At 36.4% G+C, this 23,597-nt stretch overlaps 5 protein-coding genes across 8 annotated transcripts; 2 read left to right on the top strand and 3 right to left on the bottom strand.

The window, feature by feature from the left end:
• The first annotated feature begins 916 nt into the window (after nucleotides 1-916).
• Nucleotides 917-6,428, top strand: LOC110414889 (uncharacterized). Its single transcript, XM_089783362.1, is given in 3 exon segments — nucleotides 917-1,084; nucleotides 1,086-2,672; nucleotides 5,918-6,428. Coding segments are annotated over 3 exon segments (1,773 nt in total). The 3' UTR covers nucleotides 5,936-6,428.
• Nucleotides 6,429-6,560: 132 nt separating this feature from the next.
• Nucleotides 6,561-7,691, bottom strand: LOC110415345 (protein PHLOEM PROTEIN 2-LIKE A1-like). The gene is made up of 3 exons (XM_021426968.2): nucleotides 7,471-7,691; nucleotides 7,207-7,319; nucleotides 6,561-7,110 (listed from the first exon to the last, which is right to left on the bottom strand). Exons 1-3 carry the CDS (start codon nucleotides 7,537-7,539, stop codon nucleotides 6,732-6,734), a joined length of 561 nt encoding a protein of 186 aa, XP_021282643.1. The 5' UTR covers nucleotides 7,540-7,691; the 3' UTR covers nucleotides 6,561-6,731.
• A 721-nt stretch (nucleotides 7,692-8,412) lies between these two features.
• On the top strand, nucleotides 8,413-12,777 carry LOC110415449 (putative disease resistance protein RGA3). The gene is made up of 3 exons (XM_021427113.2): nucleotides 8,413-8,589; nucleotides 8,669-12,148; nucleotides 12,458-12,777. The coding sequence occupies exon 2, from the start codon at nucleotides 8,689-8,691 to the stop codon at nucleotides 12,145-12,147; it is 3,459 nt and encodes a 1,152-aa protein (XP_021282788.1). The 5' UTR covers nucleotides 8,413-8,589; nucleotides 8,669-8,688; the 3' UTR covers nucleotide 12,148; nucleotides 12,458-12,777.
• A 129-nt stretch (nucleotides 12,778-12,906) lies between these two features.
• On the bottom strand, nucleotides 12,907-16,316 carry LOC110415450 (Tetratricopeptide repeat (TPR)-like superfamily protein). Its single transcript, XM_089783273.1, has one exon. The coding sequence runs from the start codon at nucleotides 15,391-15,393 to the stop codon at nucleotides 13,231-13,233; it is 2,163 nt and encodes a 720-aa protein (XP_089639399.1). The 5' UTR covers nucleotides 15,394-16,316; the 3' UTR covers nucleotides 12,907-13,230.
• A 568-nt stretch (nucleotides 16,317-16,884) lies between these two features.
• On the bottom strand, nucleotides 16,885-22,500 carry LOC110415451 (chromo domain-containing protein LHP1). 4 transcript variants are annotated; one of them, XR_016351115.1, is made up of 8 exons: nucleotides 21,939-22,497; nucleotides 21,580-21,605; nucleotides 21,349-21,435; nucleotides 20,145-20,930; nucleotides 18,554-18,614; nucleotides 18,256-18,451; nucleotides 17,555-17,612; nucleotides 16,885-16,919 (listed from the first exon to the last, which is right to left on the bottom strand). XR_016351115.1 is itself a non-coding variant. In XM_021427116.2 (6 exons), the coding sequence occupies exons 1-6, from the start codon at nucleotides 22,224-22,226 to the stop codon at nucleotides 18,404-18,406; spliced, it is 1,296 nt and encodes a 431-aa protein (XP_021282791.1). In that variant the 5' UTR covers nucleotides 22,227-22,497; the 3' UTR covers nucleotides 17,637-18,403. The 4 variants fall into 4 exon arrangements, 2 of the variants coding, with proteins under 2 accessions (XP_021282791.1, XP_089639400.1); XR_016351114.1 differs by lacking the exons at nucleotides 16,885-16,919; nucleotides 17,555-17,612 and adding an exon at nucleotides 17,638-18,029; XM_021427116.2 differs by lacking the exons at nucleotides 16,885-16,919; nucleotides 17,555-17,612 and having other exon boundaries at nucleotides 17,637-18,451.
• Between the last annotated feature and the right edge of the window lie 1,097 nt (nucleotides 22,501-23,597).

Here is a 23,597-nt window from a genome sequence, read left to right as displayed (position 1 = left end):
TCAAACACGTATTTTTACTTTTGCTTCGCAATTATTTGGTTACAGTACACACTGAATAGTAATTATCTCCATGCCTAAACTGAAGCCAGGACTTGCAACCTTTTCTAGGAAAGAGATATGTACCATTTTCACACAGGCTTGAGTCTTTGACCTTCATTTCATATCTTTTTTCCCTTTTTTTTTTAATATTGCACCCAAATATATGTATATGCGTACCTATTTGCACATAAAGAAAAAAAGTATTAATGCAGTGATTAAATCCATTTCAAAAGGATTGGGAACTAGGCAACAGCATGAACTAGAGGTGTTATCATAAGTAGTTACATTATTCACAGAGTGGCAGTAGTAGAGAAAGTTTCATGCAGTCCACAGACATTAGCAGCACTTCTCAATAAAATGTCAGCTATTATACCCCTTCCCTATAGCAAAGATGAAAACTTTGACCTTAAAAAAAATTATTAAGTTGGGGCAATCAGTGAGGATGGCTTGCAATATGGCACCATCTGCCTACCAAAAGAAGAAAATACTATTTTAGAGTCACAAAGGATATATTACTACCTTCGGTTGAGTTAAATCAAATATAGCATGTCCAAGTAATTTCTTTCACGAGGTCCATGCATCATCAGTACTACTGACATTTGAGGTCCTTCACTTCTGCAAGGAGGAGATTTCGTAGTAAAACTCACCTAGTTTTCTGGGGTCCCTGCCGTGTCTGAATCTTTCTATATATAGACAGAACAAGAAACTGAATGATATATATTCCAGCTCAACTTAGTTCTTAATTTATCTTTAAAATATTCTCTTGCTGGTGAGTTCTTGTGTCATCTTTCCATGCAGGAGAAAATGAATTAAGCAAACCATATTGATCAATAACTTTTTCTGTTTGTAGGGTTACTGGTTAATAAGTTATCAAAAAATGTTTCATTCTCTAAAATACATTCGTGTTTTGGATCTAAATTCAGGCACTCTTGTAGAATTGCCAAGCTCTGTTGAAGAGTTGAAGCCACTAAGATACCTGGACCTCTCTAGAGCACAGATCAAAGTGCTTCTCAACTCAATGTGTAACCTTTACAATCTGCAGACACTTAAAACTTCTAGGGTGCCTTTGGCCCTTCGAATTGCCCAAGGACTTCGGTAACTTGGTTAACCTACGTTATCTTGAGCTAGATGAGATATTTTGGTTCAACTGCAGGATGCTACCGTCAAAAATGGGAAACTTAACCACTCTAAAAAACTTGAGCGCATTTCTTGCTAGTGACACAAGCGGACATGGAATTAAAGAACTGAAGGACGTGGCATATCTTACTTCACTGCACATGTTAAAGCTAGGAAAAGCAGTGGATGAGGCAGACTCAAAGTTAAATGAGAAGGGGAGTCTTCAGAAGCAGGTGTTAGAATGGAGTGGGAGAGCCTTCAACGAACAAGATAAAGTCGAAGCCGCGAGGGGCCTTAAAGACCTCAAACGTTACCCAAATCTCGAAGAGCTGGCAATTCGTCACTTTGTAGGCTCTAATTTTCCTTCTTGGATGACAGATGGTCTGCTCCAAAATTTGGTTACACTTTCCTTAAATCATTGCACTAAGTGCAAAATAATCTCTCTTGTCCAGTTACCCTGCCTTAGAGAGCTCTATATCAAAGGGATGCAGGAGCTTGAGGATTGGCAAGAAGATCAATACACTTCACTGTGTACGCTACATATTATAAACTGCCCCAAGCTGAGGAAGGTACCTAACTTGATGTCCAATTTAAGAGTTCTCAAGCTAAAGAAGTGTGGCTCATTGAAGGCTCTTCCAATGGCTCCCTCTCTGATGCTTTTAATACTTATTAACAATCTTGTTTTGGAGGATTGGAAAGAAGGAAGTTGCATCGCCCAATATGATCAAGGCAACCAAGTAGGCCAACCCAGGCCTGCTTTGATTGGTCTTTTAGAATTGAAAATGGTAAACTGCCCCAAGATCCGAGAACTGTCTCAACTGTATGCTCCACAAAAACTGGAGATAAGTGGATATGAACTTGTAAGTGCCGTTCCTGAGCCACAGTTCGCCCAGCGTCTTCAGCATTTAGCTCTAGACACATGTTCAAACGTAACACTAGTGAGGGCAATATCTAATACGAATTCTCTCTGCTTCCTGGTCATTTCAAACATCTCAAATCTAACCTCTTTCCCAAAATTGCCCCTTCTTCCAGCGCTTAAGGCTTTGTACTTCAGTGATTGCAAATGTCTCACTTCTTTGTCTGAACAAAAAGGTTCATTGCGAAGCCTGTCCTCTATCCAATTGCTCTCAATTCAAGGCTGTTCAAAGCTTGAATCATTGCCAGATGAAGGGTTACCAACAGCACTTGAGTGTCTGATGATTGGCTCATGCCCAATGCTAAAGTCTCTAGGTGCCAAAGAGACCTTAAAGAGCCTCCTTTTTCTCAAGGACTTGTATATGGAGGATTGTCCCTTGACCCAATACTTTCCTGCAGAGGGGCTTCCTCCCTCTCTCCAACAGGTGAAGATTCATGGGTGTCCCCAAGAGATAGAAGAATGCCAAAAAGAGGATGCAGGAGCTACAGAATGGTCAAAGATCATGCATGTTCCGGACCTGGAAATCGATTCCATCAATCTATCTTCCACGCAGATGTGCCAAACAACAAAGCACGGATTCATTGATTTGTTTTCTGTAAAGGTGAGTACCTTATACTTTCTAATATTTTTTATACCAAAAAATATTTAAATTAATTGTTTTCTTGAGTTTCATGCAAATTAGGGATGATAATGGTTACACGGTTATAGATATTTGCGAATATTGATTGATTATATAGGATTAGGGTATCTTATAATTAGACTTGAGACAAATTGGGTAATGATTTCACTTTGTATCTGGTTCGAGTAGGTTCATACATCACCCTTGATACCCGTTACCGAACTCGATTATTATTTGTAAATATTTTATTATTATTTAATAATTAAATTAAAATATACAATTTTTTCAACTTTAAAAGTATTTTTTTGTTAAAAACTAACAATATAGGAAAAATGATTACTCTAATTATTAATAGATGACATTATTATTTAAATTAAAAAATCATTAAATTGTTAATTATGTTTAAATAATAGAATATCATATCATATTATACAAGAATATAATTAGTATTAATATATACTTTTAATATAAATATTTACTTTTTATTTTATTTAAATTACAAAAATTATAATTTATAAAATTATTAATTATAATTATATACTATTATCTTTATACATAATATATATACTCAAAAGCAAGCTTTTTAGATTAGAATAGTTTTGAACCATAAGTATTTTTTTTAATTTCATAAATTAAGAATAAATTCATATAATTAATTAAATTAATTTATAAAATTATTATTATTAATTAACTTACAATGTCTTTAAATATATAATTTATATATTGTATTAATTTGTAAGAAATATAATTACTAGTATATATATATTAAAATATTTTTAGTATATAATACTTTAAATATAATCATATTTACTTTTGATTTATGTTAACATTACAAAATTATAACTTATAAAATTATTAATTATAATATATATACTTTGTTTATATAAACTTATAATATATAAATTTAAGAGAAGTTGTGAGATTAGAATAGTTGTAAAACTTATTTTCTTTTTTATATATATTAAGGACAAACCCTACATAGTTAATTAAATTAATTATGAAACTATAATTATTAATTACCTGTATATCTTTTAATTATTACTTTATTATATTGATTCATTTATAAGGAATATAATTCTATTATATATATATTAAAATGCTTTTAATGTGTGTGTGTGTATATATATATATACGTATTTAAATATAAATATATTTACTTTCTATTTTGTGTTAACATTACAAAAATTATAACTCATAAAATTATAATATATATACCTTTGTTTGTATAAACTTATAACATATAAATCTAAAGCGAAGTTATGAGATTACAATAATTTTGAAACTTAGTTATTTTTTTTAATTTCATATAATTAAGGATAAACTCATATAGTTAATTAAATTAATTAAGAAAATTATGATTATTAATTGACCTATAATGTCTTTTAGTATATATACTTTATATACAATGAGTTCATTTATAAAAAATATAATTACTATTATATATAATATATTAAAATACTTTTAGTATATATACACTTTAAATATAAACATATTTACTTTACCCCCGAAGAAGCCCCCCGTGGTCACAAGGACACAGCACGAATGTCCGGGATTCTCGACCGCCCTCCGTGCCCCTCCTCCACGCGTCCCACACGCGCATCAACACCCCACCGAGGTGTTTGTCCCGACCCACCCCCTGACGTGAAGTTCCCCGATCCGCCTCGCAGCTCTCAAAAACCCGGGTTTCCGCCCCCCCCTTCCCCCCGCCCCTCGCCCGCTCCCCGCCCCTGCGTCTCTCGCTCCCTCTCGCGCGCTCCCCCCCCCATCGCCCGTTCTCTCTCCTCGTCCACTCGCCCGCTAAATTTTGTGTTAACATTAATTAAAAAAATTATAACAACTTAATAAAATTTATATTACGTTTGAAGATTTTGTTTTTAATAAATTTAAATTTTAAATTTTACTATTTATGTGTTTTTATTAATTTTAATGTAAGTAAATTATTGAAATATGTAAGAGAAAATTATTATATATGACACACACGAGTACAGATCGGTTCAGATAATGGGCTACTTGTGAAATAGTATTCTAATCCATTTTTTTAATAATTAGAATTTTTAAAACCGGATTACGTACATTATAGGTAATACGGAATCGTATTAAAGTTAATTGTTAAAGTAATATTTAAAAATTATTCGAGTAGTTAGTAAGATTCAAGTAATTTATTTTTTATAGGGTTAGGGTTCGAGTACTCTAGCCGTTGACAACCATAATGCAAACCATACTTCATTTCTTTTCTCCTTTGCTGCATAATCACATAGAAGTTTGAATTTCATTTGATCAATATCTGAAACTGTTGATAAAATTGGGCCATTAATCCTAGCAAAGATTCCTTAAAAGTATATATAGTAACTTAGATGAAAAGATTCCTTCCAATGCTGTTTTAGAAGACAAAGCAAGCTATTTAATTCCTAGGAGATGGCAATAAAAGTCGGCCATTCCAAGCAAGTACACTGGAAAATTGAACAGAAATTCTCTAGGAAACAAAGCCACATGTGTAGTTGCATTCATCCAAAACTAAGTATGGTTTCTCTTGGGTGGAAAAAACGCACAGAAAAAGGAGAGGTAATTCAGGTAAGCTTTACCATACTTTATAAGATTAAACGTGAACTGCATGTACTTGTAACCATTCTAATTTTACTTAAACACACATATATCAATCCAAGGTATGTGAATAATTATCCAATCAAGCTGCTTCTACATATGATGCCTATATGCATTGGTCTTGTTTTTGTTGGAAATGAGAATTATCATATATAGATGCTTCTTGGTATGTTGAGCTGACATTAATGTTAGGTTGAGCTATGTTCAAGGGCTCATATCATAAAGATATTTTTGACAAAGTTTAGGATAAATCTGATGTTACCTCTTCCCATATTTTTATTACTGTCTTTTGTTCCTGTTATTTTATTTAGTGGTTGTAAGCAGAACAAATAGCTACATTCAGTGATTCCTTTCATAGACACATTTTAGTCAGATTTTAGAATTGGTACATCTATGTCCTCTTTAAACTTTTTATTTATGTTGGTCAGTATATGTCCTTTATTCTAGTTATATTATTTTGCTATCAATCAGTTTTTAGCAAAGCAATGCCAAATACTTAATGTTTAATTTCTTCAAATATTTTGAAAGTTCTTTGGCAATAACATGGTTGTTGGTGTTTTGGCAATTCAAATTCCTTGTGGGTGGAATTTATACCTACTTTAATTTTTCTCCCGATTTTTGCACAGGCAGAATTAAGTGCTTAATTATTGAAAGATGTAAAATGACCCATAGTTCCAACAATCATAGAGTGTTGGTGTCTATTGGTTGCAGAACAACATGTGGCCGTGTACACAAGGGAAACAAAATGCCTGGCAGGACGGCTGGAAGCAAAAGAAAGATCTGGAAGCTCAAGATTGTGAAAACTGACAATTCAAGTTGTGATGATCAAAGGTGCTGCCCCTGGTAAGCCAGGAAATCTGCTATGTATAACTCCATGTAAGATTGTTGGAAGAACATACCAACGAACTAGCTTCATGTATCCTGATTTGTTTGATTTTCGTTCTGCATCATTGCAACAATGCTGTACGGAGCTAGCATAATTCAATGGCGCTTCTGGTTTTGAAAGGATGAACAGGACTGCTGATATTGTATTTAATGCAATGTGCACAGGTGGGCATGTGGTGGGCAACTATGTTGGAAGTGTTGTAAGATACACTTGATTGATTGATTGTTGTTTTGATACTCAGGTGGATTGTTGGACTAGGGTTATTTGTTGTCGAGAACATCTTATATCCTCCCACTCTGTAGTTTTCAGCAAGGCATTGTAACTTGAATTGAACCAATTTGATTTTGTTATATGAACTTTATAAATGAATGGCACCTCAGATCTTTATACAGAGACAGTACCCACAATGTAATTCAGTTGAACGAAATCATCCTACTAAACAAAAACATGACAAGTACAACAAGCATGAATGCAAAAATGTGAAGAAGTAGTTAACTAGTTTGCTATTCCATACTGAACACAAGAGGTATTTTCTTTCCTTTCAAGCATATAGTTCAGTTTTTAGGCCTTAAAATGGCACACTTGATAACAAGACCATTTTTCCAGTGGCCCCCATGTTCATAAAGATCAAAGCAAACTTCTCCTGTTTCACTTGTTTCTCCATTCTCATCTGTACTGAAGTTGCCGACGTTGAGCTCTATCCATTGCCCTCTAGGCTTCTGCAGAAGGCTGACTTGCCTTTCTTGGACTCTATCATTAGGAAGGGATAATCTCAGCTTGATAGGGAGTTCCCAACCAGATGCCCCTTTTGTCAACTTGACTTGGTACACAACCTCGTATGAAGTTCCAGGGGAAAGGTCCGATAGTTTGAATTTTCCTCTCACATCCAGCCAACATACATGGCTTAGTTTGGCTACTTCGATGTTTTCATCACTGCAAATCAAGAGATTCGTTACGATTTACAACCATGAAGATACAGCAATCGACAAAACAACGATTTCAATGGAAAAAAATTCCCCTGAATCTCACCTTGTATCTTTGAAACTGTTCCAAATCCAATTTTCACGGCCACCCCAAGTGATGTAGAGTGACCTTGGATACAACGTGAAGCATTTGTGACCTGATGCATCTTCCCAAGCTTTCTGCATGATGAGTTTGTTGGAAAAGATAATAATCAAAATCTTTAATTTTCTCAGTAACTTGCCATATGTTTTAATCATCCACTTACTTATCCTTGATTTAAATGCATGGAAGTACAAGAACCAGGGAAAGAGAGGGAGAGAGAAAACGAACCTTTCTCTTGTGCTCAAGGAAGACTTCTTTGTTGTCTGCTGCTACAACCTTCTTCTTTCTGAAGTTCATTGGTTATGTTCCCCTTGAGACCCTAGAAAGGTATCCTGGGAAAACCAAATATAGCGTCGGAGCCTTGCTGCACCCTGTCAGCAAACGCGCTGTGATTATTAAATCTGGTCCTTCAGCCTGCCGTACTCTCACGCCGAAACTCGGACCCAAGACTTCATACCGTTTCCGAGAAAGAGATTAAGACGAGTAGGTAGACCCCGTCTGCAAACGCGTTGTGATAATTCAATCTGGTCCTCCAGCCTACCATACTGACACGCCTAAACTGGGACCCAAGACTTCATACTTTTCCATGGAAATAGATTAATACGGGTAGTTAGAGGTTACAATTAATATAAAGATTTATTTAACTTAAAATAAAAATATAAAAATTTATTTAAAATAAAAAATATATAAATTTTTTTTAATTAAAGGTTATAAAAGTCAAATCATTTTAAATATATCAATTTTTTAATATATAAAAACGGAGGTGGATTAAATATGGTATAATTCAGAATTACTTTTCGTTAATCATAAAAATATAATAATAAATTTGAAAAGTACATTCGAGTATTTGATTGATTAACTGCTCAAGAAGAAAAATAACAACGTGAAGAAAGCAATAAGAGGAAAGAAAGAGTCATGGTCCCTAGTGGTTTGACCAGAGGAGGACAAGTGTGAAAGAGACAGGACGAAGCTTTGGTGGACCTTGCTTTGTCTATTTGCTGAATAATCGCATCTGGTTTACTCACCCTTGTCGTCAGCACCATGTAAGGGACTTGACTTTAGCGAAGAAGTGGAGCCGAAGTTGCTTCGAACCTGCCCCCGTACCAGATTTGAAGGGGTCCTTGTAGTGGCCAAAGTCTGAACGTGTCCATATAACCATAGAACCACGAACCAAATAAAACAAAGCAAATATTTGTTCTGTTCCAACTGACTTCTTATTCAGTCTTTGACATATTTTCTTGCTGGTTTCTTGTCCACTCTTTCACAGAAATCAGACAACACAAGCCATCTAGTTCCGAGTTCCAACTGAACTGACTTCTTTCACAGTTTTGACATAGTTTCTTGCTGGTGAGTTCTCCTGTAATTAACAAAATGAATGGGGAAAAAAAACCCATACATACATATTGATGCTTTTTTTTCCTTGTAGGAGTTCTGCTTCAAGTGCTTATGGCTGATCCAGTTTCTATTATTGTGGGACCCATCGTGAACCATATCGTTGACACTGCTGCGTCCTTGATCGAAGGAGAAATTCTGGCGATCCTGAATGTTGAGGAGGAGGTGAAAAATCTGTCAAGCAATCTAACCGCAATTGCAGCTGTGCTTAAAGATGCTGAGCAGAGACAACTGGATGCAGCTTGTGGTGAATCTTTGAGAGATTGGCTTGGAAAGCTCAGAGATGTAGCTTGTGATGCAGAGGACATATTGGACACTCTTGCAACAGAAACTTTCCTCTGGAAGAGAAAGCAGCAGGTTCGCAAAATCCGAGCTCCTATCAACCTTATAAATAAATCCAGTGCTGCACATAAGATCAAAGAAATTTCAGCAAGACTTGATGTGATTGCTAAAGAGAAAAACGATTTCCATCTCAAAGAAAGTAGTGATGGTGGAAAGCCCCCAAACCTTCCACACACCACTTTCTTTGTAGACAGTACAGATGTCGTTGGTAGAGAATCTGATAGGGATAAATTAATAAATCGGATGCTATCAAATGAATCTGATACTACAGGTGATGTTTCTGTCATTCCTATCATTGGGATGGGAGGCTTAGGTAAAACAACTCTTGCTCAACTCATCTTTACAGATGAAAGAGTAAAGAATCATTTTGAGTTTAGGATGTGGGTTCATGTCACAATTGACTTCAATTTCGGAAGAATACTTAAGGAAATGATAGAATTCCACACTGAAATGAAGTATTCTAGTGACGTACCCACCAGGACCCTAGAGTCACGGTTTCTAGAATTCTTAGGTGGGAAACGTTTTCTGCTTGTTTTAGATGATGTTTGGACTGACGATTACCAAGAGTGGGAGCCACTTCAAAAGCTCTTGAAACAAGGAGGTAAGGGCAGTACAGTTTTGGTCACTACTCGAACCACCAGGGTGTCAGACATTATGGGAACACAACCTCCTTATAGTTTGGAATGTTTGCCCGATGATGAATGTTGGTCATTGTTTAAAAAAATTGCTTTCAAAGACTGTAACTCATTGGTTGATACACACAGAAAAGAATTGGAAGTCTTTGGTAGGCAAATTGTGGAAAAGTGTAACGGCTTGCCTTTGGCAGTGAAGGCAATGGGAGGTGTCCTGCGTGGTAATATTGATGTAAACAAATGGAAGCAAATCTTAAGAGATAGCATATGGGAGCTAGAGAAGGATCAGAACCCCACTAGGCCTAAAATTCTGCCTGCCTTAAAATTGAGTTATGACCACCTACCTTCTTATTTAAAACAGTGTTACGCATATTGCTCTATGTTCCCAAAGGCCTATGTTTTTGACAGGCAGGAGTTGGTCAAGCATTGGATGGCTGAAGCATTTATTCAATCCAGTGGCCAAAATAGTGTCGACGAGACTGGGATCGAATATTTTAATGAGTTGCTAATGAGGTCTTTCTTCCAAATTTTAAACATTGATGGCAAGGAGAGATACAGAATGCATGACCTTATCCATGACTTGGCTGTATCAGTATCAAGCCCCCACTGCTGCCAAGTCAAGGATAACAATTCACGTATTCTCTCTGAAAAAACTCGTCATGTCTCATTGCTTGGTCAAGATGTAGAGGAGCCCGCTTTGCAGATTATCAAAACGTCTTCGAAGCTGCGCACACTCCTACTTCCTGGTGAGTCCTTGAAAAACTTGGGGCAGGCGCTTGACAAAATGTTTCATTCTCTTAAATACATTCGTGTTTTGAATCTAAGTTCAAGCTCGCTCTCAGAATTGCCAAGCTCTATAGAAAATATGAAGCTATTACGATACCTTGATCTCTCTAGGACAGAGATCAAAGTGCTTCCCAACTCAATATGTAACCTCTGCAATCTGCAGACACTTAAGCTCCTAGGGTGCCTTTGGCTGTTTGAATTGCCCAAGGACCTTGGAAACTTGGTTAACCTGCGTCATCTTGAGCTAGATGAGATGTTTTGGTTCAAGTGTGAGATGCTGCCACCAAGAATGGGAAACTTAACCAGTTTGCAAAATTTGCATGCATTCCCAGTCAGTGGCACAAGTGGACATGGCATTGAAGAGCTGAAGAACATGGCCAATCTTACAAAAACACTGCATATTTTGAAGCTGGAAAATGCAGTGAATGCAGCTGAGGCAAAGCTAAAAGAGAAGGAGAGCCTTCAGAAGCTGGTATTAGAGTGGAGTGGCCAAGACGTCAACCAACAAGATGAAGTCAGAGCAGAGAGGGACCTTAAAGACCTGCAACCTCACTCAAATCTCAAAGAGTTGGCACTTCATCACTTTAAGGGCTCTAATTTTCCTTCGTGGATGACAGACGGTGTGCTTCAAAATTTAGTAAGACTTACCTTAAGTCATTGCACTAAATGCACAACACTCTCTGTTGGCCAGTTACCTTGCCTTAGAGCGCTCTACATCAAAGGGATGCAGGAATTGGAAGAATGGCCAGAAGTTCAGTGTCTTTCATTGGGTAGACTAGAGATCAAAAACTGCCCCAAGCTGAGGAAGGTACCGGATTTGATGCCAAATTTAACAGTTCTGAAGATAAAGAAGTGTGATTCATTGAAGGCTCTTCCGATGGCTCCTCTGATGTTTTTAATACTTATTGACAATCTTGTTCTGGAGGATTGGAAAGAAGGAATGTTCACTGCCCAAGATGGTCAAGGCAACCAAGTAGGCCAACTCAAGCCTACTTTGATTAATCTTTTGGAATTGAAAATGGCAAACTGCCCCAGCATACAAGCGCTGCCTAAAATATTTGCTCCTCAGAAACTGGAGATAAGTGGGTGTGGTCTCATAACTGCCCTTCCTGTCCCACAGTTCGCCCAACGTCTGCAGCATTTAGCTCTGGACTCGTGCTCTAATGGAACACTAGTGAGGGCAATACCGGGAACCAACACTCTCTACTCGTTGGTCATTTCAAACATCTCAAACCTAACCTCTTTCCCAAAATTGCCCCACCTTCCGGGACTTAAGACTTTGTATATCAGTGATTGCGAAGACCTCACTTCTTTGTCTGAAGAAGAAGAGTCATTGAAAAGCTTGTCCTCTCTCAAGTTGCTCTCTATCCGGGGCTGTTCAAAGCTAGAATCGTTGCCAGATGAAGGTTTACCAACAGGACTTGAGTGTCTGATGATTGCCTCATGCCCCATTCTAAAATCTCTAGGTACCAAAGGCACCTTAAAAAGCCTCATCTCACTCAAGGACTTATATTTAGACAATTGTCCCTTGATTCGGTCCTTTCCCGAGGATGGGCTGCCTACTTCTCTCCTCCATTTGGTGATTCATGAATGTCCCCTGCTGATAGAAAAATGCCAAAAGGAAGATGCAGGAAGCACACAATGGCCAAAGATCATGCACGTTACAGACCAGGAAATTGATTCCATCAGGCTACCTTCAGCCCCAGATTTGCCAAAGAAGAATAAATGGACTGCTTTATTTGGTTGCAGTTAAGGTGAGTTACTTTTTCCTCGTTCATATTTTGATCTATTATTTGAGGCAAACAAAATAACAGTTGCAACACCATATACAAAACTACCTCTTCCTTGTAAATGCTTAAAACAAAAGAAGCTCTGAAATGACAATAACAGTTTACTCCATTGGTCAAAAACTTGTTAGGGTTTTAAGGCAATTAACATTGCCTCCAAGATGAAGCTTCAACTTATTTTCAGGGTTATATGTTATCTGGGAAAAAAAGAGGAAAAACATTAATTGCTTTAAGCTTAGAGAGGAACCAACGAATGAATATCTGTGGTTTTTGCAGGACCCTAAAGTTGAATGGTTCATTCAAGGAATGCTTTTCCATGATGGTGAATGATTAAAGCTGCAGCAAGGGATGAGAAGAACAGCTTGATAGCTTAAAATTATGATTGTTATTAATATGTGTGTTTGTAACAATAAAAGCCAGTGAAACTGGGAGACAATGGTTTGAACCATTGCATATTTGTTTCAAACTCTGTTGTTTCATATTCCATTGTGTTTTCTCTGTATTGATTGTAACTGAGAGCAATAACTTTATTTGCTGATTTCTTATTCAGGTGTAATACATGATGAATTGATAATTAGGATGTTGCGTTTCTGAAATTTTTCCTCATTTTTTAACCCCAATCAGCATCTGCAATTCCCTGGATCCTATTCTTTGTCCTGCTAGTTATAATATTTCCTACATATGAGCTACGTTCAATATGCCCATAACAAATTTTCTTGTCGTTTCAATTAAAAGCATTCCTGTATATGCAACGATATGTCAAAAAAAATTTACATTTTGAACTGTTTTTCACTCTATTCTTCTCTTTTCTTAAACTCTTTTTGCTCTTTCAATGCAAAAGGATAGTAAATCACTTGAATTTCCAGTTGAGCAAATGCTCCAACAAGGCATTGCTAAAAGGAACAATTAAGTTCATGAAATATAGGCTGACTAATTCCTTAACTGCTTCTCCAGTATGCTCACAATTAGAGCGAAAACTGCATTTAAGATTCCTTACATCTTTGGATGATCAATGGTTTAGAACTCAACATTGTTTCACTCCCAGCCTGTTACCAATAATCTTTGCATGAACACTTTCCATCTTTGAAATGGTGAAATCTGCTATTATCCCTGACAATTATCTCTCTTTGGGAAATCTTTGACATGAACTTTATAGCTGTGTGGCAGTCCACACAAACGCGAATATTTTTGGTTATTCGAATGGTTGTCCCAGTAGGGGTGCTAATGATGCCAAAAGCTAAAGCTAATCTTTCACTATGGCTAAATAGCAAGTATTTCTTCTGCTCCTCCTCAACATCATGGGAAACCTCACTCGTGTCAGGAATATACCCTTCTCGTTCCATCTGTTCCAAAAGATCTTTCAGAGCCTTATATATTCTCTCATAAAGAGGATGGGATTTATCTCCTGATATGAAAGTATGAACCCTGTTTTTAACTTCTATCCAAGTGCAAGCTGGTTCCTTTCTTATACCTTTTTTCTTCAATGAGATTCTCATCTTTGCTGCATCTTTCCATCTCTGTGCAGCTGCGTATATATTTGACATCAGAACGTAAGCTCCCACGTTTTCTGGATCAACTTCAAATAATTTTTTGGCAACCTTTTCAGCCAACTCAAGGTTCTTGTGGACTCTACAAGCAGATAACAGTGTTGACCAAATGCTACCTGTTGGTGCAATATGCATGCTAGAGATGAACTCATAGGCTTCTTCCAACTTTCCTGCACGACCAAGAAGGTCTGCCATAGCAGCATAGTGCTCCAAGCCCGGTGTAATGCCATGATTCTGGGTCATACAATTGAAATGCCCCCAAGCCTCATCTGTCAATCCAGCATGACTACAAGCGGTAAAGACAGCTATAAAAGACACATAATTGGGTTTAACCCCATCCATTTCCATCTGCTTGAATAAAAAAAGGGCATCATGAGCATGCCCATGCAAAGCATGTCCCATGATGATAGCCGTCCATGAAACCATGTCATGGTATTCCATTTGATCAAAAATCCACCTTGCTGCCTTGATGTTTCCACATTTGGCATACATGTCAACAAGTGAGCTGGCTACAAACACATTATCATCAAATCCACCTCGAATTATGTATCCATGAAGTTGCTTCCCTAGATGCAGTGTCGTCAAATAAGCACAAGCTGGCATAATACTTGAAAATGAAACATCCCTCGGCTTTACTTTGGCTATTAACATTTGGTGAAATAAATTCAGACCTTTATCAAACATGCCATTCTGTACACACCCAGCAATAATCGAATTCCAAGAAATATCATCTCTTTGAGGTAACAGATTAAATACACGGCATGAATCTTCAATCCGAGAACAATTGGCATACATATCAATCAAACTACTTCCTATATACCAATCAGAATCAAACCTATGTCTGATAGCATATCCATGAATCTCCTTTCCTTTCATTACATCCACATATTCTGCAAATATAGGAAGTACGCTAGACAAAGTGAATGAATCAGGTTTCATGTTAGCATTCCCCATCTCCCTAACCATCGTCAAAGCTTCTTCATACATTCCATTTTGTGCATTCCCTGCAATTACCGTATTCCAAGAAACAACATCCCTCTTTGGCATCATGTCAAAAACCTTTCTCACACTATCCAATTGAAAAACATTTTTGCCCTTCTTTTGAGCTAATCTGCCGCAGAGTTCATTACCTTTTGGCATTCCATCAAGCATATTGAAGGTGAAAACTTTATGTCCTCCGTTCACTTCCAAGTTTTGAAATTTTGCATACATATTCAAAAGGGCATTCCCTGTAAACAAATCAAAGTCCAAACCCAGCCTAATAATACAACCATGAATAGACTCACCCAACCTCAAGTTCTTTATAAAAGCACAAGCTTTAAGAACAAAAGGGAGCATTTTATGATCTGGGTATATACCTAGACCACGCATTTGAACAAAATAAGTTACGGAATTTAGAAAAAGGCCAGAATTTGCAAAGCATTTGGTGACGGATTTCCAAGCAAGAAGTGGAGGCGAGCTGAGGGAGTTGAAGAGAAAGAGGGAGTCGTGTAGAAGGTTGAAATTTGTGTATATGGAAATGAGAATAGAAGTTGAAGAAGGAGAGTGAGGTTGGGTTTTGAGAAATTGGGCATGGAGTTCTTTGGCTTGGGATTTGGTTTTTAAAGATTGTGGGGTTTTGAGGAGGGTTTGGACCAGGGTTTTGGGGGTGGAACTTGAAGTCATTGGGTTATTTAAAGGGTTTTTGGTAAAATGTAGAACGGTGATGTTGGTTACAGAAGAGGTGTGGCCGTGCGGGTTTTGTGTATCTGCGTCGGCTGAAACAGGTCCGTCTGGGGATTTGTCATTTTAGATTCGGTCGGTTCAAGTTCAGTTCACTTTCTTTTAAGTCATTTTGATTTCGTCTATCTTGAATGTGTTAAAACTTTATTTTCCTTCACAACCTTCAACCCTACCTGCCAGCAGCCTTCCAGGACGAATGGTAGTTACTAGCAGAGGGGGCCATGGCTCCCTTATTCTTATTGTAGTATGAATAATCATACTGCTTTATATGTCTTTCATGCAGAGTTTTATATTGGCTCCCCACCTAAGCCACTGCAGCCTACTCCTTGTTCTTCTTAGCTAGTTGTAGTATATATTTTTTCCTGGCAGAAGCTACCTTTTTCTTTTTGTCTTCACAACCATCTTTACTTAGATTCTCATTAATTTCTTTCATTTTTATTTCTTCACCTGTTTGACTATGTTATTCAAATACCCAAGCCATGATCTCCGCAGACATTCCTGGTTTGCTGATTCAAATGCTTTCTCTCAACATATTTTGACATCCAACAGGATAAAAGCTAAGTCGCATAGCATTAGTACTCTATATGTTGTTTAACTTGGTTTTGAATCCTCAGCTAGTCAACTTCCTAATTGTTTAGATCAAGGACAAATCTAGCATTTCTCCATGCAAATTGAGTTCATTTGAAAGCAAGGGAAAGAAAATTAAAAAAGGAAAAATAATTCTGTCGTTATACATGTTGTTAGTTACATCTTTTGTGCTCTTGCAATTTGACTGAAAGCACAGAAACCTGGTCTTGTTCTCTTTTACATGAACACACAAATACAAAAGCAAGCAACACATTGGTCCCAGAACACTAGTCTCAGGTGGGAGGAGGAAGGCTCAAACTGACCAAAATTTATACAAAACTAAGAAGAGCACAACTAAGAGTAAGGTTCCCAATCCAAACCCATCATCAAAGGCAGAGCTGCTTGTCTGCTGAACTGAAGGAGAGGAAAACATGCTTAGAGTGGGGAAGAACGTTGAAAGCAGCTGCACAAGGACCAACAGCAGAAGTAGAACAAGCACCATCACAACATAAAAAGAGTCACTGTCCGAGTCTCCTGCCTGAAATAAAGGCAGAACAAACTCTAGAATAGATTGCAAAGTAGGACCGAAGATCACCAATCCTAAGACTCCCACCATTAAAGCTGGTACCAGTGGAGATGGCGCGCTTCTTCTCATTGCTCTCTCAAATCTTTCCAACTCTTTTTTGTTGGTTTTCAGATAGAAAGAACAAACCTCTTGGCTGTTAAAAGAGAGTTGTGTCCTGTGAGAGTAGATGAGTTTGTTGAAGACCGATACAGAATGCAAGCAACTTGATGATCCTTTTCTTTGGTCATATGTGTTAGTTGACCCATTGGACATGTCTTTCTGAGTTCATCCAATCATCTATTTCGATCCATTTGTTTGTACATACGATGGAGGTTAGCTGCAACGCCAACCACACCCGGATTTAATCAAAGGCGAGTGAATATATTAATGATTTCCTGCAAGGACTATGACTAAGGAAACATTTCTTTAGTTTGGGGTTAATTGCTAGTATATTAATGAAAAGGACATTCACAGTCATCGTTGCCTTCAAGGTGAGAATTTTAAAGAATAACATCGCTGACAGAATGACGAGAGACAAGTAACCTCAATCAAGTTCATATCGGGAATGCGAAAACACATCAAAGAGACTGCATGAATAAACTTGAATAGAACAAGGTAGTAGCCTCCTTCACAAGGGCTAATACTTAATACTGTGAGGAACTGTGATTATAGAGGACATGAGCAGAAAGGAAGGAAAGGAGAATGATTATATCAACTAAAATTTTAGCTTACATATCCCATCAAAAAAACTAATAATTCAAGTTACATTGTTCAAATAAGTTCAAGTTTTCAACTCTTGTCAACAAGATTTACCATAAAACCATCAATGTCAGCAACAGTTAATCAAAAAAGGACCAACAAAAAGTAATAATCCCCTTACAATGGGCATAGACTGATTATCATCTATCTGTGCTAATCCTAGTATCTAGTGTCACTCTCAAATAAGTTTAAAATAAGACTAAAGACTATTACCTTGCGCAATGGAGAATCAAAGTCCTAAGTGCAGATCATCCTCCCAAGACCTTGCTCACTTGTACCCAAAAATATTTTAAGATAAGTGATTCTAGTATTCTACATGTTCCATGCAAAAATAAAGAGAGGGAGGGGGGGCTTCATTTTTTCTCCCCTTTGATCAATAAATCACATGCAATTTCAAGTTTCATTTGACCAAACCCTAAATCAGGTAATAAACAAATATATTCACTAAAAATATATAAATACAGCTTTGTGGGTCAAAAAATGTAGCTTAGACTGAAAGGATTCCATACAATGCAATTTTAGAAAACAATGCAATATTCCTAGAGGATACCAGGGATAAGACCCTGCCATTGCAAGCAAATATGCTTAAAGAAAGTCACAGGTGCAGGTGCAGGGGTGCATGCGCTCAGAACCAAGTATGCAAAATAGATTTCTTCACCACGACACCATGCCAAGCTCCTTGTGTGGTCTACGTGGAGAGAGACAGAAAAGGAGGCAACTCAAGTAAGCTTCATTCAGGCCAAAAAAGGTAATCGTCATCACACATTATAAGACAAAAGTTTCATGTTACTTCTAGCCACATTAAATATCCCATTTTTCTTTTTTGCTATGGATGTTAAATATCCAATGGACACACACTAATGGTAGGCTGATGCATATCTAATCATACATAGAGAGAGAGAAAGAGGAGCTACCGCTACATCACTCAGCCTGGCACTACGAAACTGAGACAGCACTCGCTATCCTGCTTTATCTCCTGCAACTAGATTTACAACACTGTATACAAACAAAACAAATATGGCTAGCTCCAGCTACTCCAACACTCTAACTAAGCCTCAGTGATCAAGATGTAGGGCTATACTTGAGATGTTGCTCGTAGAAGTTGATCAACTGGCACATAAGAAAGGAGACAAAAGCAGAACAAGAATTGTTAGCTCTTGGAGCCAATGCTAATTAACTAACAAAAGGTCAGGCAATAATATGATCAATTACCAGAAGTGGATTGTTAGCTTTAAGATATCTGTTGTCCACCATAACCTCTTTCCCATCAGACCTGTCAAAATATACACCAAACATAATTATCATCAACAATAGAAACTTCAATAAAGTGCAGCATATATTTTGAGGACTTTCAGACAACACAATCGCATCTAAAATTAGCAAGCTTCTCTTCCAATTAGAATTAAAATGCAAAACCCACAAACTTCACTAATCTAACAGTTCATATCACAAAAACTGTTCCTCTTCAGGGCCACCAGTGATACCAACATCAATTTATCATCCAATAAACAATTCTCAGGAGTGGGAAAAGCCTCATCTTGAATTCACTAATGTTCAAAATTCGCCCAAAGCCCCAAAGATTTTTCTCAATTGGGTCACACATACACTCAATACGTCTACTTTAAAGGTAAAAATTAAGATTAACATCTGACTACCCTAGGACAGAGGTAATAGCTTGATGAACTTGTAATTTGATTCCTATAAGACAAGTCTGCAACATGCTGCATAAGACATTAAAGAAAGAAGGATCATAACTATGAAGTTCGCAAGACATTTCCACTATCAATCTTAAATAATTAATAAAAAAAAGCCCCAAAAGTGCAATTTGATATCTATCATGCTCTACGGATGCAATCCATAAAAGCAAACTACATTTTCATACCATTGTTGTCCAAGGAGGCCACCTGCTAACCTCCTCAGACTTTAATTTCAACTCAACATAAAGTTACTATTCCCCTGGACAAGATCTTTCAAATGTCAACCATGAAGAATTTACACTTTCCACTTACAATTACACAGCAATACAGAAGCAGCCTATGGTTCTTAATGAAGTGTAGTAGATTCCAAGACAAGCCACAATTCATGTAAAACATTTTTTATCTTCACATTCTTTTAGACAACAAAAACATGTTGATGTTTTTAAGGAGATTATAGTCAAACACATGCACAGACGGTGTATCCATAACAGGAAAGAGTAAAATTACTCCAGCGACAACTAAATCTCTAAAGAGCAACATGTTAGCACATTAAGTGTTAATACATCAGAATACAACAATTTACACAAGCAAGAACCACACTTCCATCCCATAACACCCCCAGCCAGAGCAAGGCTAAAATATTTTTCACAGCCAGCCAAACCAAAACTTCAGAACTTCCGTAAAGCAATTAAATTGAACATGATTTGAATGTGCATAAATGTTAAGAGGTACTAAGCAATATGTAGACATAATTTCAAGCCACTATAAATCAGCCAATTATGGTACAAAGCCATCAATTATATAAGGAGTGTTTAACAAGTTATTTGCACGGCATTACATCCAGATAGAAAAGAAAAACAACCGTTACAACATAACAAAACACATCATTAGCTCAAATATTTAGTTATGGAACCTAATATCATGGCATACATTGGAAACATGACTGAGATTTATTAGATGCAAAAGTTTTCTCTTCTGGTTTTTCTGCTAAAAAATTGCCCCAGTTACCTCAATAGTAGATTCTATTTTAGCTTTTGTTCGGAAGACAGAAGCTTCAAGAGTTAATCATATAAACATTGTGGTTGCATTAGAGTTTGACAACAAACCTGATTGCCAAAAAAGTTACTGCCACATCTTGAATGTTATCTGCTACAGAAGCTGAAAACCCTACAGGCTTGAGGATCTTGGTTATGACAGGCACATTTACGGAATTATCAATCTGGGGCCTATGACTCAAACCATCTGCTGTTAAACCAAGACCTTCAATTCCTATCAGTGCATCTGCAATTCCATAGCCAACATGGATATTTGGTGTTGCATTTTGAGTCAAATTAGATCCAGAGGAAGCTAGATCTTGTTTAAACCTCTTCACTGAACCAGACTTCCTTCTTTTAGCCCCTGTGCGACGATCACAGTGAACTGATTCCCCACGATCAACCTTTTGCAGCCCATTGCCAAGGCCATCACTTTCAGAAGCCTTGCCTTCTTGGAAACGCATAGCAAGCTTATCGGCATTGACCCCATTGGAAGATATTGCTCCTTTTAGCTCACTAAGCTTGGTATCATAATCATTTTCATCCTTCCATTCAACAATTTGTTTCGAAATATTAGCAGACCCATTCTCCTTAACTCTGTTGGCTACTTTGACATTGTTGGCACTTCCATTGGTCTCTCCCTCTCGTGCTGACACTGTAACTGGACTTGAGGCAGTAAGATCAGCAATACCTGAATTGTCAAGAGGAACCAATGATAGGGACTTATCAACAACACTGACTTCAAGACCAGTTGCATTATATGTAGTAGCAGAGGAGCGTGGCTGCTTCTTCTTGGACTGTGTATGAGGACCACCATACTTGCGTTTGCGCTTTCGATTCTGCTTCCCGGAACGCAAGCTTCAAAACCAGAAAGGAAAATACATAGTACATACTACAATGGAAAAGAAAAACAGGTTCTATACACCTTATTTACTAAGAAAGTTGAGGATAAGTGAAGGCAATGAAGGCCAAGATGTTACTTTACCATTTATACCTTTCTTATACTAAAAGTGGAAGACGAAATTTAATTCAATTAAATAGTAAACTGATTCGACTATTTACAACTCAAATGGATCAATAGAACTAATTAATAACACGACAACAAAGCCTGCTTTGTTATTCAACGATTCAGCTAGTCTAAGTGATTTGAAACAACCACAAAGAATAAATACCTTGTTAACAAAAAAAGTATGCTTTCTTTGCTTTAGCTTACCTAGCAACCATACAAAACCAAGGAAGATATGAGCAATATAAAAAGGAAATCAAGGAATCTTACCTTTCCTCAAATGCATCTATAACATCAGAACAAGACTGGAGATTCTCCAATGGCTCCCATGTATTTGCAGTTTCTGGCCATCCACGCCTTCAAAACAAAATAAAAATCACCCAAAATAAATAATTAGGACTACCATTTTCTTTAAACAAGCTGATCCTCATATGTTTAAAGCAAAATTTAAAAAACAAAAAAAAAAAGCATCAAAGAGATATACAGACAAAGGATACTCACCATTTGATGAGATACTGAAGCTGACCCTATCATATGCCAACATAATACACAAAAAATTCATAATTAGATAAAATAGAGAGAAAAAAAACACCCACCGCCCGCCAAAAAAAAAAAACACGAAAGGCATATTATTATGGCCTCATTCCCTAAAGTTTCTCCATATCCATCAAAACCCCCACTACGAGGAAAAGAACAGCAAATAACTGAAACTAAAAACAACCCCTGAAAATTCAAAAACCCCATTTGGCAGGCTAAACTTTTGATTGCAACGAACCCATTTTCCCCTTTGTCCCATCTGTTTGGTTCAAGAAAAAATTAACCAAAAACAAAGCCCAAAAAAACAAAAGAAAAAGTCCAACCTTTCGAACCCTTTTACGGCGAATAGCTTCAATCTCAAAGAACCCATCATCGAGCTTAGTCCTTTCTTCTTCTTTGCCTTCATTATTTTCTTCTTCTTCTCCTTCTTCTTCTTCTTCTTCATCTTCCTCTTCCTCTTCCTCTTCTTCTTCTCCTTCTTCTTCCTTCTTTTTCTCTCCAAGTCCTTCACTTTCAACTATTTGCTCACTAGTTCCTCCTCTTTTCTTCTCTTTCTCACCCCCTCCTCCCTCCTCACTCTGTACTACCCTTTTCCTTCCTCCTCCTTTCATTTCTTAGACAAAATCCCACTGGAAAAAAAAACACAAATCAAACAAAAAGTAAAAGCCTTCGATTTTATTTTTCTCCCTCTCCTTTGCAATGAACTGTAAGCTGGGAACTGAGAAGTCGGAAATAGAGGGATGTTCTTCCCCACTCTTTTTTTTTTTTTTTAATTTAGGGGCGAATATTGAGTTGGACCCGAATGGGCTCCGACCCGGATTCCATATGGAATCCTCTTCGAAGCCTTTTAAACTACTTTTTCCATTTTGGCCATCTTGTCTTTGCCGCCCTTGTTTCCGCCAAAACTTATTCTTCTCTTATCCTAAAGTAATTTCTCTCAATTTTTCCTATTCCCAATATCCCATTCTCAGTCCAAGCAACATCATTAACTTAGGTTTTCACACATTTAAAAGTATTTTTATATTTTTTTTCTTAAATATACGACAATATCACTTGTTAATGTTTGTTTTATTATTTAATAAAATTTAAATGACATAATATTGTAAAAAACTTTTAAATTAATTAAAAGAATTCAAATAAATCTTTATTTTCTATTACTTTCAATCAAATCTTTTATGTTTATTTTTAATTAAATAAATTAATTATTATTAATCAAAATATCTCTTGTTGTTTTAATATCACATGATGTTAACGTAATATATCAATATTCATAATGAATGATGACTTAATATGTTAATTTAACATTATCACATAAAATTTTTACCCTTTGATATGAAAATAATATTATATTTTAACTAATGATCATTAATCAACCTTTGATCATTAATCCACCTTTAACATATTAATCAACAGTTAATCTTATAGTGATGGAATTTAGTGTTTTTTTTCAATCTATCTACTTCTTATAAATATAAGTTAGATCAAAAAAAAATTAAAAGCTCTTTAAAAAATAATTTAAGAAAAAATTAAAGAAAAACTCCAGACAATAGTTTTTTCTTTTCTTCTTTCAAAAACACATTACATTTTCAAGAGAATTTTTTTTTTTCAAAAATATCCTCATCTAACCTTAATATTACCTTCTCAAAAATATTTCATCTCTCTCCCTTCTCCAAGCAAATAGCTATCTCTTCTCATCTACCTTTTTTATAAAAACTACTAGAAAAAAAAAAACCTAACAATAGAAGAAAGAAATTTGAGATTTTTTGTTATTATAAAAATTAAGAGAAAAAAACACTTAAAATTCCAAACTACATTCAAGTATTATTTTTTTTTTGTTTTTCTTTTCTTTTCTTTGGAATCTCGCTTTATTTCTTAATTGAATTATTTTTAATTTTAAAATATGCATTTGAGTTCTTATTAAGTAGCTTAAAGGATCAAAGCCATTTTAGATTCCTAGTAAAGATCCTAGACCCATTAAAATT

This window comes from Theobroma umbraticum, unplaced genomic scaffold, assembly GCF_002168275.2.
Source record: "Theobroma umbraticum cultivar Fairchild unplaced genomic scaffold, ASM216827v3 scaffold_147.0, whole genome shotgun sequence".
In the NCBI taxonomy this organism is placed as follows: Eukaryota; Viridiplantae; Streptophyta; class Magnoliopsida; order Malvales; family Malvaceae; genus Theobroma; species Theobroma umbraticum.
Note: the sequence above shows the minus strand (reverse complement) of the source record. Positions and strands in the feature narration are given on the sequence as shown.